The sequence below is a fragment of the Salvia splendens genome, chromosome 2, assembly GCF_004379255.2.
Source record: "Salvia splendens isolate huo1 chromosome 2, SspV2, whole genome shotgun sequence".
NCBI lineage: Eukaryota > Viridiplantae > Streptophyta > Magnoliopsida > Lamiales > Lamiaceae > Salvia > Salvia splendens.
This window is the reverse complement of record NC_056033.1, coordinates 14473865-14491292: the sequence shown is the minus strand read 5'-3', so window position 1 is coordinate 14491292 and position 17428 is coordinate 14473865. Positions and strand designations below refer to the sequence as shown.

Genomic DNA, 17428 nt, shown 5'->3' with positions numbered 1-17428 from the left:
CAAGGTTGACCGACTCCACCATGAGTCCCAATGAAATTGGGTTTGAATAGAGATGTCGATTGGGCTAATGCCTAATTAATTGGCTTGGATAATGAAGAGTGCAAAAAACATGTACAACGAGAGGCCATTTGAAAATGAAGAAATAAGAATGGTACATATAAAAAGGGATGCCCTCAATAAATCCAATTAATTTAAATTTGTATTTTCAGCCCATTTAGCCTAGCTGATTAAATGGAGCAACCACAGCACCAAAAGCTCGATTCTAGTGGTATGCATGGGCTTGTGATAGACCCACATAAGTCCGAGGCAGTCAGAATAATTCAAGCAATTGGCTGAAAATACAAAATAGAATTATATGGCCCAATCACATCTCATTTTTTTAAAAATTTCATTCATATATACTATCTCCAATTAATGGTAAAAACTTACAAGCCTTACTGCCCCTATTACATTTTTAAAATATAGTTTTAAAAATATTTGATTTTAAGGAAGGGTTGTTAAGTGTGTTAAGTAGATAGATAAAATATTTACAAGCCCTATCTGAATTAATACATCACATTTTTCATTAGTATACAAATTATGCTTAGTTAGGTCTGCCTAAAAAGTTGGCAGGAAATGAAAACCCCAAATTTGGTAGATTCTTTTGTAGAAACTATACAATCTTATATAGAATGTGAATAACTATATGTTGTGAATAATGTTATGGGAATAGTAGCCATTTATGTAGAATGTGAATAAGTGTTGGATAAGTGGAGATTATGATGCTAACGAATAGTTAAGAATGGAAATGAAGATCAATGAGAATTTGTGGAAATTTTAGAAATATATTGATACGAAAAAGGAATTTATAAAGTTTACATGGAAATAATATTGAAAGTAGGTGTGATATAAAATATATATGTTGATATATGTGACGTTCGTCTTGCAATGACTATGAGGTATCATGGACTTTCGCCATACATGGGCTATACGACGCCCTCTATATGGGCTATATGGTGTGACTTGGTGGTCCTTGCCCTATACGGGCTATATGACGTGGTGACACTCGCCCTATACGGGCTATATGCGCCCGCTATTAGGCTATATGGTATGAAATGGTGGCTTTCGCCCTAGACCGGCTATATGTGTCTGCTATTGGACTATATGATTTGACTAGGTGGATGTTCGTCACGTACGAACTATATGTGCTCACTATTTGGTTAAGTAGTTGTTGGTTTGTAGCATGTTTATCATCGAACACGTTAATATGGTTATTTATGTCACTTGATGCTATATGCTATTATTCAAACATGAAATGTTTGATTAACTTGATTATATAAGACGTATAAGATGCTAATGTCATGATATGTTAGAGCATAAATAACGCGGCTGGCCGGGCCGCAATTCGCGAGTCCCGGCCCATCCCGCGCGTTAGACGGAGGCAAGCCGCGGCTCAGGCCGGTCCCGGGGCCGCATTCCCGGCCTGGATCCCGTCCCGCGGCCCGGCCTGGGACAGCGTTAATCGCGCGCCGTGCCGCACCGGCGAGTCTCGGCCCAGCGTTACACGGGTCTCGGGCCTGGCCGCAACGCCAATACATATTTTTTTTATTTTTTTTTATTTTGTGTCTATAAATACGAGCATTCCATTTGTGCATCAATCTTACGTGCATTCCATTTCAATCTCTATTATACACTTTGAATCGGCATCAATGGATTGGTTCAACAGCGATGAACGTGAGATGGAGGAGTTCGTTAACTCGAACAATTGGTACATACCGGGGTCGCAACAATCGCAGCCGACGCCTAGTCTGGGAGTCGGTAGCAACGTCGACATAACCTCGCCGGTCAACACGGAAGAGTTCGAATTCAGTGAGATGGAGCCCGCTCAACAGCGGGGCAAGGAGAAGGTCGGCGAGGAGGATGGGCCGAAGAAGTACACTCAGCATGAGACAATGTGGCTTGCGAGGAACTACATCGACATGGCCGAGGATCCTATCATCGGCAACCAGCAGACTGGCAAGGCTTTCTGGGAGCGGATTGCTAACGCTGGCCGTCCTAAAGGGTCGATCGAGCGTAGCTACGTGAAACTGCGCAAGCATTGGGGCCGGGTCCAAGCGGATATGAGCAAGTGGAACGGAAAGTGGGCCAACGTAGTTCGGACGTGGCCGAGCGGGCACAGCGAGGCGGACCTCGTCGAGAAGGCGAAGGATGCGTTCTTCACTGACGGGAAGAAGGCCTTCAAGTACTACGAGGTTTGGAAGCTTGTCGAGCGGTGCCGAGCCGGCGGCAACTGGGGCGGCGAAGAGAACCAAAGTTTCCGCCTCTGGAAACTACTCTTCGAGCGAAGGAGGTCCGGCAATCGACCTCAACGTGACGGACGACGACGTCTTCGTCTCATCTTCTAGCATTCAGAGTCGTCCGATGGGAACAAAGGCGGCCAAGAGGAAAGCAAAGGGGAAGGCAACTGCGAGCAACTCCGCTATGGCGCCGACCAATCCGTCTCTGGATATGATGTCCGACACTTTGGCGGAGATGAATATTACATGGCGGATGAGCCAGCTGACGGAGTTGACATCGAGGGATACATCGAAGATGTCGGACGAGGAGCTCGAGTTGCACCGTGAGATGATCGCCTACCTTCGCGCCCAAATGAAGAAGTAGTAGTTGTGGCCCGGGTTTCTTGTATTTTAAATTTGCTTCGTCTAGTAATGTAATGTTAATTTCTAATGAACAATGCATTTTCCCGGTTTTAATTGTTCAACGAATTGCGTTTACGAGTTAAATATGTTGAAGTTGTGAATAGTGTCATTTATTAGTTGCGGCCCGAGTTACGGCCTGCAGGGTTAGAGGCTTTTGGGGCCGGGCCGCAACTGTAGAGGAATGATGACGTGGAGGGGACTTGGGGCAGGAACTGGGGACGGGGTGTTGGGAAATAAACACAGGCAATCACGAATATGAAAGAGAATGAACACAAGAAGTTGTTTACCCAGTTCGATACAATGTGTATCTACGTCTGGGGGCGATGCCAAGCCAGTGATTTCACTATATAATTTCAGGATGATTTAACAATGAGGGAGCACCTCTATTTATAAGTAACTAGAGAGCCCTAATTCTAGTCAAACTAGGAAACATATTTCATAAGGAAATATCTTTTAAGGAATAAATCTATCACAAGGAAATATACTTCAAGGAAACAAATCCTAAACATGGTTGGAGATATTTTAGGCTCCATAATTAACAATCTCCCACTTGGAGACTAACAACTCCTAAACAACTATTTCCTCGTGATCTCATCCATTCATCCGCTTAGCATCGCCTAACCTTCTCTTCAAGTTCCAAGGCCAATTGAAGCTATGCATAGCTTCAATTTCTCTAAGGTCACCACCTTAGTAAACATGTCTGCAGGATTCTCACTTCCAAGTATCTTCACAAGTTGCAGGATTTTCATCTCCACTAGGTGTCGGATGTAATGATATTTCAACTCCACATGCTTTGTCCTAGAATGAAACGCTGGATTCTTCGCCAAGAAAATAGCACTCTGACTATCACTGTAGAGTATGCTACTCTTGTTCTCCTTCCCAAGTTCATCTAAGAAACTCTGCAACCACACCATCTCCTTGCTTGCCTCTGTCGCAGCTACATATTCAGCCTCCGTAGTAGACAAAGCAACAGTCTTCTGCAACTTAGAAGTCCATGAAATAGCAGTACCACCATAAGTAAATACATACCCGGTTGTGCTTCTTCTCCCATCAAGATCATTGGACGCCAAGTCTGCATCCACATAACCTGCCAGCTCGACATTCTTGCCATTGAAACATAAGACGCTTTCTGTAGTACCTCTCAAGTATCGAAGGATCCATTTAACTGCTTCCCAATGTTGCTTGCCCGGATCACCCATGAACCGGCTCACTACTCTCACTGCTTGTGCAATATCAGGCCTCGTACACACCATTGCATACATAATACTGCCAATTGCTGAAGCATAAGGAATTTTCTTCATTTCAGCACGTTCTTCTTTTGTACTCGGCGACTCTTCTTCGACAGCTTAAAGTGACTGCCCAAAGGCACACTTACTGGCTTCGAATTATCCATGTTGAATCTTTCCAAAACCTTACCAATGTAAGCAGCTTGCGAAAGATACAATTTTCCTGCCGCCTTGTCACGCTCGATTCTCATGCCCAAAATTTGATTAGCCTCTCCAAGATCTTTCATGGAGAATCGTTCAGACAATTGCCTTTTCAACTTATCCATCTCCTTTTGATCACCTCCTGCGATCAACATATCATCAACATATAATAACAGAATAAGATAGCTCTTGTCAAACCTCTTGTAGTAACAACAATGGTCAGCGTAGCATCTTTTATAGCCAATCTCCATCATGAATCCATCAAACTTCTTGTACCACTGCTTTGGAGCTTGCTTTAAACCATACAAGCTCTTCTTCAACTTGCATACAAGGTTTTCCATTCCTTTTACTATGAATCCTTCAGGCTGTGTCATGTACAACTCATCCTCCAAATCACCATGAAGGAATGCCGTCTTTACATCCATCTGATGTAACAATAGATTTTCTGCAACTACCATACTCAACACTAAACGAATAGTAGTTAGTTTCACAACAGGAGTGAACACATCTGTATAATCAATACCGTATCGTTGCTCAAATCCCTTGACAACCAGCCTAGCCTTGTAGCGCTTGCTACCATCAGCTTCACCTTTGATTCGATAGACCCACTTGCAATGCAATGCCTTTTTCCCTTTAGGATGTTCCACAAGCTCCCATGTGCCATTTAGGAGAAGAGAGGCAAACTCGTCATCCATGGCAATTTTCCACCTTCGTTTATCAGGGCCTTCTCCTGCCTCTGCATAACACTCGGGCTCACCACCATCAGTAAGTAACAAATAGAAATTAGAGGGTGAGTACCTATCAGGTGCACGTCGCTCTCTAGTCGATTTAGGCAGCGGAATAGTCGGTGGTGGAGTGCTTGGTTCTTCTTCAAGCACCTCTTCAGCATTCTGACTCTCCTTGCTCCCACTTGAGTTTGAGATGTCTAGCTCGACCACTTGTGGCTCAGAACTGCTGGGACTTGACGCCTCCAATCTATCCTTGTACAATACCTGTTCATTGAAGATGACATCTCTACTGCGAATAACCTTACGGTTCTGCTCATCCCAGAGTCTATAACCGAACTCATCGCCTCCATAACCAATGAACGTACACTTAATAGATTTAGCATCCAACTTACTTCTCTCAACGGAACTAACATGAGCATAAGCAACACAACCAAAGATGCGTAGGAAAGATAGATTTACCTCTTTTCCTGTCCAAACCTCCTCGGGTATCCGAAACTCCAAGGGAACTGATGGACCTCTATTAATTAGGAATGCAGCTGTGTTGACTGCATCTGCCCAAAAACTCTTTGGCAATCCACTTTTCAACCTCATGCATCTTGCTCGCTCATTCAACGTTCTGTTCATGCGCTCTGCGATTCCATTCTGCTGTGGAGTTCCTTTCACAGTTTTCTCCATGCGGATTCCATTCTCGGCGCAGAATTCCTTGAACTTTGCAAGTTCATATTCTCCTCCATTATCGGATCTTAGACACTTCACCTTCATCCCGGTTTCAGTTTCAACAAGGGCTTTCCATTTCCTGAAAGCGTCAAACGCATCGGATTTACTCTTCAGAAAATAAACCCATAGCTTTCGAGTAGAGTCGTCGATGAAAGTCATATAATATTCAGAGCCTCCTAGGGACTTCACAGGTGCTGGTCCCCATAGATCAGTGTGGACCATCTCCAACTTCTGTGTCTTCAATTTTCTGTCTCCTCTTGAGAAACTCACCCTTTTCTGTTTCCCAAACACGCAATCCTCGCACAGGCCAACTTCAACAGTTTTCAAGCCAGGCAGTAAACCTCTTGAGCACATTATCTTCATCCCTTTCTCGCTCATGTGGCCAAGACGACAGTGCCACAAATCTGCATTATTTGCCTCACTTGCAATATCAATGCAATCTTTGGAGTTAGTTGTGGTATACAACGTACCCTTCTTCTTACCTCGAGCTACTATCATAGCTCCCTTGGTAATCTTCCAATTGTTGCAGCCAAACGTCACGGTGTACCCTTCTGCATCAAGCTGCCCAATCGAAATCAAACTTCTCTGCAATCCAGGAATGTGTCTGACTCCATTAAGTTTTATTACGGATCCATTGGACGTCACTACCTTCACGTTTCCCTTTCCCACGATATCTAAGGGCTCGTCATCAGCCAGATGTACCTTCCCAAAATCGCCAGAAACGTAGTCTTCCATTATCTCCACATTGCTGCAGGAGTGAAACGACGCCCCAGAATCCAATACCCACGATTCCATCGGACTACTGACGCTCAAGACCAACGCCTCGCCATCGTCATCAGACATGGTAGCGTTTGCTGTCTTCTTGTCCTTCTGATCCTTATTCTTATACTTCTTCGGTGCCTCACATTGATTTCTAAAATGCCCAAACTCATCACAATTCCAGCATTTAACTTTATCCAAATCCTTCTTGGATTGACTCCTTCCTCTGGAATTTGATCTTCCACGATTTTGCTTTCCCTTCGATCTGCCTCTCTGTTCTGTATTCAGTGCTGATCCCGAAGTAGAAGATCCTGATTCTCTCCGGCGAACTTCCTCACCAATCATCAGATCTCTTACTCTGTCAACTGTTAGTTTTGTCTCTGCAGCAGTAACTGCTGTCACTGTGCCAGCCCAACTCTCAGGCAGAGACGATAGCAAAATCAGGGCACGAATTTCATCATCGAATTTTATATTAACCGAGTTCAGTTGCGAAGTAATCATGTTGAACTCGTTGAGATGTTGTTGCACCAGCTTTCCCTCTTGCATTCTAAAATTAAACAATCGTCTAATCAGATGTACCTTGTTTGCCGTTGATGGTTTCTGATACATGTCCTCCAAGATCTTTATCATCTCCTTTGTCGACTTTGCTGCAGTCGTGTGATAAGCCACATCCTTGGACAACGATAGCCTAATCGCGCTCATCGCTTTTCTGTCCAGCAGCTCCCACTCCTCATGTTCCATCTTTTCGGGTTTGGTTTTTAAAGGCTTCCAGAGATCTTTACCGTACAGGTAATCCTCAATCTGCATCTTCCAAAATCCGAAATCATATCCATCGAACTTCTCTACAGCAATTTTCTCATCGATCCCCATCGTGATTTCTGCCTCTTAAACCCTAGGCTCTGATACCAGTTGTTGGGAAATAAACACAGGCAATCACGAATATGAAAGAGAATGAACACAAGAAGTTGTTTACCCAGTTCGATACAATGTGTATCTACGTCTGGGGGCGATGCAAAGCCAGGGATTTCACTATATAATTTTAGGATGATTTAACAATGAGGGAGCACCTCTATTTATAAGTAACTAGAGAGCCCTAATTCTAGTCAAACTAGGAAACATATTCCATAAGGAAATATCTTTTAAGGAATAAATCTATCACAAGAAAATATACTTCAAGGAAACAAATCCTAAACATGGTAGGAGATATTTTAGGCTCCATAATTAACACGGGGTTATTCATGCTCTTAGTGCTATTATTTGTTGTTTTTATATGGAATTAATATGTGGTGTCTGTGGTGTGATGGGAGGAATTATCATGTGATGTATGGTGTGATGGGAGGATTTGAACGGACCAATGAAGGTGCATTTGGCTTAGCACGTATATCCGTGAATCTCACTAAACATATTTAGGGCAAATAGGCATAAAGACGTGATGATATATGTGTTTTAATAAGTGAAAATGTCAGTGATTGCTATATGTGTTTTAATAAGTGAGAATGTTATGTGTTTCTATATATGATAATGTTTGTGATTTTTGTTACGTGTTGGTGATAAGATTGTAATATAAAATGTGTTTGACTGATATATGCTAATGATTAATGTCTGATCAAAATTTGAAAATAAGAGGTATTTGGCGTGTAGTTTATGAATAGTTATAGAATGCTAAAAAGATATTTGAATTTTGTTGAAAATTGTTGGCATGTTTAGTAATACTTAATTTTGTATGATGTTGGTTTGGACATGGTCTAATTATATGAGGAAATGTTGTCCGATTTTTTTTTGTCAGGAATTATTAAGATTGAATAAATATATAGTAATAATAATCATAAGAAAGGATAAATGAAAATAAGAGCAAGGAAAATAATATATGATATACATTGTGAACTAAGACAACAGTATGTGATATGATTATAGAAAAAATAAAAAAAAATGTTATATTAATGGTATAAGTGAATATGTGATTTTTCGTGATTCATAGGATAATATTAAGTTAAATGGTATAGATTAGAATATATACAAGATGATGTCATTGTTTTTAAATCTTAGAATTCCCTATAATGAACTACAAATAAAGTTGTAATGAACTCTGCGTTATTATATAATGATATGTTTGGCGTTTAATGTTTTAAACTAGTTTGGTATATAATACAACCATATATATATATATATATACCTATATATAGGGAGATGATCAAAATAAGTATGTGTTTAAATCCAGAAATGCAGACCAAATCTCAGCCCTAGGATTAGATGATCTAATGGTCAATAATTAACCAAAAACACGGAAGGTCATAATTAAGCAATTTTAGGTCATATTATAATATTTGGATTTAATGTCATACTAAGATCGTTTTAGGTCATGCTTTGTTAGCATGACCTACAAATTACCTAATTATGACCTAAAAGTGCCCTAATTATGATATTGTTCTGCGTTTCTGTATTTAAATCCAGTTTTGCATAGATCAAAACCCTATATATATATATATATATATATATATATATAAATACAGAAACGCAGAACAATATCATAATTAGGTCACTTTTAGGTCATAATTAGGTAATTTTTAGGTCATGCTAACAAAGCATGACCTAAAACGATCTTAGCATGACATTAAGCCCAAATATTATAATATGACCTAAAATTGTTTAATTATGACCTTCCGTGTTTTTGGTTAATTATTGACCATTAGATCATCTAATCCTAGGGCCAAGATTTGGTCTGCATTTCTGGATTTAAACACATACTTATTTTGATCATCTCCCTATATATATATATATATATATATATGTGTGTGTAAGGAAGATACTGGAAGGGGGTGGGGGAGGAGGGAACGGCCATTACCTTCTTCACCACACCAAATTATTTTCTCAAGAGTCAAGACTATACAATGTTGGTCGTTAAATTAAGAAGGGGTGTGAGCTTCGACGGATAAGGTAAACTCTAATCTTAACTAAATTTTCATAGTAAAAGAAATGATGAAATTTGAGGTTTTAGGATTTAGGTTGCTGGGGAACCTTTTATATTCGAATAATCATGTGAATTATACTTGAGTTAACAACTTAAATAAAATCAAAGAATGTGATTAAACATGTTTTGTTTATTGGTTAACTAATTGCTAAATTTATTTGATAAATTTGATTATGATCAAGTAATCACAGTTATTTTTGCGCCATGTCATGGTTTTATTGGAATTTATGATGAATATTTAATCATTATATTTTGGAAATTTATAAATACGACTAAGTTATGGGTTAATAAAACTAATTAATTGAATTACGAGGGTTGACTAAAGAAATGAATTCTAGATTTGATTTAGAATATGTTGCGAATTTGTAAGGATTTATTTGATAAGGATAAATGAGTTAGGAAATTATGGAGATGAAGGGGAAGTTAAATTAATATAGTGAATGAAATTATTTATATGTTTTGATCTTGGAAATGTGATTTATAATAAATATACATGTAATATAAATCACTAGTTTGAGAGTACAACACTTTATGACATCTTCTATTTGACGGGTAGGGGTGTGACACTTATCATGGGAGAAATTTAATTTCTTGGTATGTGAAGAACCAAACTGTTGTAGCAAGATCTAGTACTGAAGCTGAATACAGAAGCTTAGCTCAAGCAACATCAGAGGTGACTTGGCTGACTTCAATGCTTGTTGAATTGAAGATTAAGAAGAAGCATACTCCAGTCATTTGGGTAGACAACATGAGTGCTATTGCTTTGACATCAAATCCAGTGCTTCATGCAAGAACTAAGCATATAGAGTTGGATATGCACTTTGTTTGTGACAAAGTGTTGAACAATGAACTGGAACTGAGACATGTGCCCACTGCTGATCAGATAGTTGACATATTTACTAAACCCCTGAGTCATCAATCCTTCGTGAAGCTGAGAGAACGATTGGGACTGGTTTCTCTGGCCTCCCTTGGATTGAGGGGGCGTGTTAGAAGTAGTTTCAAAGATGACCAAGCTGTAGCTTGTCATGTGAAGTTGTTTGATGAGAAATGTGAGAGAGCAGAAGTGTGATGTGCACGAGAGAAAGCAAGTGAAAACTCAACACAAGCTGTCTCCACATGAGCTAGCACTACACGAGCTGAGCTCGTGACTGTACCAGAGAGCACAGCTAAGATGCGGGACCACTTGTGTACTTGGAGAGACATGGTGATCAGAGGAATGAAGAAGAAAGTAGTTTAGCAGAGTTTGTTATGTTTAGCATTGTAATCTTGTTTTATCTTGTACTACATAGATTAGTGTAGTGTTCTAGATTGTTCTCACGCTACACATATGTATTAGCTCGTTGAGCAACTCGAAAAATTCAATGAAACAGTGGCTTTGATTACAAATCATTTCAGCAAAACAATGCAGTACACTTTCTTCTTTATGAATAGTTATGCATGTTTTCAGACGGGAAAGTAAAGTTGGCAAGGAAAATGATTCCTAGGAAAATGATTCCCGGGAATATGATTCCTAATAACTTTACTTTCCAGTGTTTGAAAAATATCAAGATTTTACATTTTATATTGATTTAAACACCAAACTAAAAATATTATACTTATTATTATTTTTTTTATAAAAAAATTATAATACAATTTTTTTAATAAATTATTAATTACAAATGATAATAGAATCATCCATCATAATATATAATAATATAATTGTCATTATAGTTACTGAGTATTATAATCATAAATAATTATAATAATAAATATGATTATTATTATTACAATTATAATATTTACGGGTATTATAATTAAATAAATTTTATAAATTAAAATTTCAGTACTATTTTATTGATTAATTATTAATTTAAAAAATAAGAATAATTATTTAATAAATTATTAATTATTATTATGATAATAACAATTATATATAAATATTATAATAATATAGTTATAATTATGATAAATTTAATTATAGTTATTTATTATACTGAAATTAAGTATGATTTATAATTTTAAATTAATTTTAAAATATTTTATATAATATATTGCATTAAATATATAAGAATCCTAAAATTGGGAAAAAGAATACATAAGAAAAGCTAGGATTTAGTATCTTGGAAAGTTGTACTAACTTTTCTTGTTCTCGGGATTCTGATCACTTTCCCAGTTTGATTAAAAATGGAAGCAAACACAGGAATTTAAAATGTAAGGAATCAGATTGCTTTCCCGGACAGAATCCTGACAATCAAACATGGCCTAAGTGTTTAATGGTAAGTCACGGTAGTATAAGTTGTACTTCATCCGTTCCATAGTAATAGAGTCATTTCCCTTTTTAGTAAAAGTCAACACATTTTTCCACACCTACTTTACTTTCACTTACTTTTTTCTCTCTTCATCTCTCTACTTTTTTCATTTTTCACTTTATTCTCCATTTATTTAACTCACCTAACACAATTTTTCTTAATTTTCGTGGTTAAAAGAAACGCTTCCATTACTATGGAACAGAGAGAGTAAATATATTGATTTATACGTTTAATTAGTTTGGAAGAAAGAACTTTCATAGATGATAGATAGAAATGAGAAATTTCTATAGCATTGACCAAAAAAAGAAAAAAAATATTATTTTTTTAATAAAATTATGGATTTACGTAAGCTACAATTCTATATTCCGTGCTCCGGCAGCTCGAGTAAGAGGGGAACTATTTATAGTAAGAATTAGGCGAGGTCGAATGGGCGGCGGGAAATTACTATTTTCGTAGGAGTATACTAAGCATGCATGCACTGAACACGTGGCACCTCTAATCATCGCCATGTCATATCGACCGTTACGCTAATTTCACCACATTCCGCTTATCCATTTAGATAAATAAACCTCTGCAAAATTATTCCTCACCACAAAAGAAGAGAGCAAACCAAAATGCTAGTTCTGTGCAGCTTATCAACTACGGCAGCGCTAATTTTGCCAGCGATAATAATCTTCTTCTTCTTCATCACGAAATCCAGAAAGAGCGAAATTCCAATCAAACTTCCACCTGGCCCCAAAAAACTCCCTATCATCGGAAACCTCCACCTCATAAGCTCCCCTCCCTTCCGCTGCTTCACAGATCTATCCCAACGCTACGGCCCTATAATGCACCTCAAGCTCGGCGAGGCCGACGCCGTCGTCGTCTCTTCGCCGGAGATCGCGAAGCAAATCCTCAAGGATCAGGACCCCTGCGTCGCCAACAGACCGCAGGGCGTGGCCTTGGAGATCATGTGGTACAACTACATCGACATCGCCTTCAGCCCCTACGGCGACTACTGGCGCCAGATGCGGAAGATCTGCATCAACGAGCTCCTCAGTCCTAGGATGGTGCGATCGTTCCAGTCGATTAGATCCGACGAGGCCGCGCGTGTGGTCGATTCGCTGCGTGGATCTTCCGGAAGCGTCGTGAATTTGACCGAAAAGATCTTCTCCTTCACGAGCTCCATCACTTGCCGCGCTGCGTTCGGCGGCCTGTGCAAGGATAAAGGAACTCTGATTAAGGTGATGACGGAGACGTTGAAGATGGCTGGAGGGTTTGAGATTGCGGATTTTTTCCCCAATTCGAGGATCGTGAGCGCGCTGAGCTGGACGAAGATGAGGCTGAAGATGATGCGGCGCAAGCTGGATTTCATTTTAGATGACCTTATTGATGAGCATAAGTCGAATCTAGCGAAGATGGCTGGAGATATTAGTTCCGGCCGGCGATTGGGGAATGGTGAGTATGGAGGTGAAGATTTAATTGATGTTCTGCTGAGGATGAAGGAAGGAGAGGAGCTCAAGTTTCCTATTGGCAATGACAATATCAAAGCAGTGTTGTATGTAAGTTGTTAATTAATTTGTTTAATTTATATATACATATATATTCATAGGGGATCGTTATTCTCCTTTTCACATTTTAGATCCTTTTTCCTTCTTAATATTACGCGTTAGATCTAAGGCATCAACGGATCAGATTGATTCTATAAAACTGGTTCCGTGTTGCATTATAGAAGGTGGTTGTATGCATTACAGGGTTATTATTGACATTTGACGGAAAAGTAACTGCCACATTTTGGTATCTGCGAATAATGCACCTCATGGTCACGAGTAATGCATATAATTGACTATATAATGCACAATATGTGAACTGCAATGCATACGAATAAGATGTACCATGTTATGATGTTTGGACACACGTTTCTTGTTTCCCCTAAGGGTTTAATAAGCTTAGGGGCTAGGGTATAGTACGTAGACACGTATGTAATCTTCACATGGTAACGAGTAATGGATATAATTGAATATATAATGCACAATTTGTGAACTGCAATGCATACGAACAAGATGTGTTGTGTTATGATGTTTGACACACGTTTCTTGTTTCCCCTAAGGGTTTAATAAGCTTAGGGGCTAGGGTATAGTACGTACGCATTAATAACAAATTATAAAATGATACGAATAATTCACCAAATTGTCACGAGTAATGGATGTTATTAACTATATAATGCACAATATGTGAACTGCAATGCATACGAATAAGATGTACCATGTTATGATGTTTGACACACGTTTCTTGTTTCCCCTAAGGGTTTAATAAGCTTAGGGGCTAGGGTATAGTACGTAGACATTACTAACAAATTGTTGTTATTGGAATATACGTAGGTGCATTATTTGGTTTAGGTAGTGCATTATGTAGCTGTTAATTGTCATTATCTCAGTATATTATGCATTATTAGAGGTATTGTGTATATGGGTTAATCAACGGATTGAAGATTACATACGTGCATTTAGTAATGTCTACGTACTATACCCTAGCCCCTAAGCTTATTAAACCCTTAGGGGAAACAAGAAACGTGTGTCAAACATCATAACATGGTACATCTTATTCGTATGCATTGCAGTTCACATATTGTGCATTATATAGGCAATTATATGCATTACTCGTGACCATGTGGTGCATTATTCGTAGCGGTTTCCTGCCATTATTAGATTACTATTGTACCCTCATAATGCACAAAATAGGACAAATAATACAACACGGGATTAATTACCCAATGTTGATCTTGACCGTCCATTTCTCTAATCTAATGGCTGATATTAAGAAGGAAAAAGGAGGAAATATAGGAAAAGGAAATGAATACATCCCTTCATAGGGGATAGTCAATGATCCTAGCAGCACTTTTATTAATATATATATATATAGGATATTTTCTCGGCTGGAACTGAAACCTCATCAGCTGCTATTGATTGGACGATGGTAGAGCTAATGAGAAACCCAAAAGTGATGGCCAAGGCACAAGCTGAAGTAAGACGGGTGTTGAAAGAAGGCATCGCTACTAATAATATAGAACAATATGATGAGTTGAGATATGTAAAACTAGTGATAAAAGAGAGTTTGAGGCTACACCCTCCGGTTCCATTGTTGCCTAGAGCTTCGAGGGAGACGTGCCAAGTTAATGGATACACGATACCTAATAAAATAAGGGTGATGGTGAATGTATGGGCGATGCATAGGGATCCCAGGTTCTGGAAAAATCCGGAAGAGTTCGAGCCTGAGAGATTCGAGAATGTGGATGTGGATTTCGTTGGTGGTGATTTCCATTACTTGCCTTTTGGTGTAGGAAGAAGAATGTGCCCCGGAATCATGTTTGGTTTGGCTACTTTGGAGCAGGCTATAGCTCAGCTTCTCTACCACTTTGACTGGAAATTACCACAAGGTGTTAAGGCTCCAGATTTGGATATGATTGAAAAAGATGGGCTCACAAGTGTAAGAAAAGACAATTTGTTTGTAATTGCCACTCCATATCACCCATCACTTTGATACTATCTTCTTAGGTTTATATGTTATTTTTCTAATCATAATATAAGTACTTTTCCGATATAAATATGAACATCTTCACATGCCAAGTATGTATTTGCTATTACATTAGTATATTATAAATTTGTGTCCTCCACAAATCAAACTATTTTTTTGTGACCATAGACATATAAGAATTGTTTTATAAGTAGGTGGACCACTACCACCTGCCTGTGCACCTGAAGGACAATCTTTAATTTATAGGATTTATATTTTCTTTTTTCTCATGCAAACTTCAAAAAGTAGGTGTTTATTTCCTATTTTGGATGTACGAAATATACAGATATTTATTTTCAGAATATTCATATATTTCTGTCTTTAATTCTTTGATTAACTTTTTATATTATCACCAGCCATATAGACATATTCGAAAGTTTGTTGTATAATTTCTTTTTTAATGATTTTTATTATAAAAAATCCAATCTGCCTTTAAAGAGGGAATATTATGGTTATGGAAATTCAATTTAATGTGTTAACAAATATATGTTGCTATAAATGGACTAAAATGAATCTTATTATTCCATGACATTTATTTTGATATTCTAACTTATCTAAAAAGTATTTTTGCATTTAAAAGAAATAGTTTCGCTGCATCGGTAAGAATATGTAATACGGTAATCTTGAGATTATTTAGGGGTGGTTCAGTACGGTATATTGTACTGTGAGTGTCATACCGTATATCGTACCAAAAGTTACGGTATGACAAAACATCATACCGATACCATACCGAATTTTCGGTATACCGAATTCCAGTATACCTTAAATTCGGTAAGGTAGTTTTTGATACCGTTACCATACCATGTTTTCGGTATACCGTACCGCACAGTGGAGGATCCAGGAACTAAATATCGTGGGGTCGAACGAAATAATAATAGTACTATTTAAAATAATTATTTAAATTATTATTTTTATAAATATATATTTAAATTTATATAATTATTCTGAGTACCGATAGTATGCAAACAACATGTATAATTTTTTTGGGATATTGGCTCCTAATATTACAAAAAATTTCAAAAATTTATTTTTCCCACGAACTTTGAACTTGACATATTATAATATCACAAATTTAAATAGTTGTCGAATTTTTCTCACCGGCGACAAAATCTAATTACTCCTACATTAAAATGAGATGAATAACCAATCTAACATCTAGAGATTTTGTAATCACACACCACTATTATTTTTAAGTGGTAATCATATCTTATGTGATGTAATAACAAATGAAATGTAGTCGGGTTTTTTAGTTGGTGGAAAAAATTCAACAACTATTTAAATTTGTGATATTATATGCCAAGTTTAATATTTGTAGAAAAAACAATTTTTTGGGAAATTTCAAAATACTTAGGTACCAATATCCCAATTTTTTTTGTAACATCCTAAGTTTTACAAATGTAAAAATAATTTAAATATGAATATGAATATGAATATTGATATTGAAAATTTTAATTATAAAATCAAAATTAGAAGAAATTAAGAAGTATTTATTTTATATTTATTGAAGTATGTGTTTAAGTTAAATAAAATGATATATTGATATATAAAAAATAAATTTAACCTTAAATGAAATTATTAGATGAGACATATTTTCTAAAGAACTAATACAAATAAAGAAGAAAAATTCAAAGCCTATTTTACAATCAAATACACATAATTCAAGAAATTTAATCTAGTAGTAGGAGTATTAATTTAATCATATACACGTAATTCTATATGCTATAGTATTCAATTATAGCTTGCTAGGAGTAAATAATAATACAGGGAATAGAAATCAATAATGAGCAGAAAGACTTTTTGTATTCACCATCTTCAACTTGTCTCCTCAACCACTGCGCAAAACCCATTTCCGTTTCACTTTCTCAAACCTCTCCATCTCTTCATTCTCGACAACCGCCTCCCACTGCCTCACTTCTTTTCTCTATGCTAGTCTCCTCATAATCTCACTGCGTTGGGTCGGAGGCTGATGAAAGGAGCTTTCCAGCGGAACTCCGAGGCCGATGGTGGGGTCGGCCGACCCCGCCCGACCCCACCTGGATCCGCCGATGGTACCGCATTTCGGTATACCGAACTGCGGTACGACATACCATTATACCTGTAATATCGGAAAAAATCTATTATACGCAAAATATGCAAAAAAATAATTCTATTTTTTATTTTTGTATAACAGATAATTTTATTTTAAAATTTTAGTATAAATATAACATAAATATTATATATGTGTTTATATATATAATAATCAATCGGTACACCGGTAAATTGAATCGTCGGTATATATCGAAGATTCGGTATGCCGGTATATACCGGTATA

General features: G+C 37.6%; 1 protein-coding gene across 1 annotated transcript; it reads left to right on the top strand.

Annotated features, from left to right (window-relative positions):
* Window positions 1-12165: 12165 nt before the first annotated feature.
* Window positions 12166-15148, top strand: LOC121761699 (cytochrome P450 71D95-like). Its single transcript, XM_042157339.1, has 2 exons — window positions 12166-13106; window positions 14467-15148. The coding sequence occupies exons 1-2, from the start codon at window positions 12180-12182 to the stop codon at window positions 15082-15084; spliced, it is 1545 nt and encodes a 514-aa protein (XP_042013273.1). The 5' UTR covers window positions 12166-12179; the 3' UTR covers window positions 15085-15148.
* Window positions 15149-17428: the final 2280 nt, after the last annotated feature.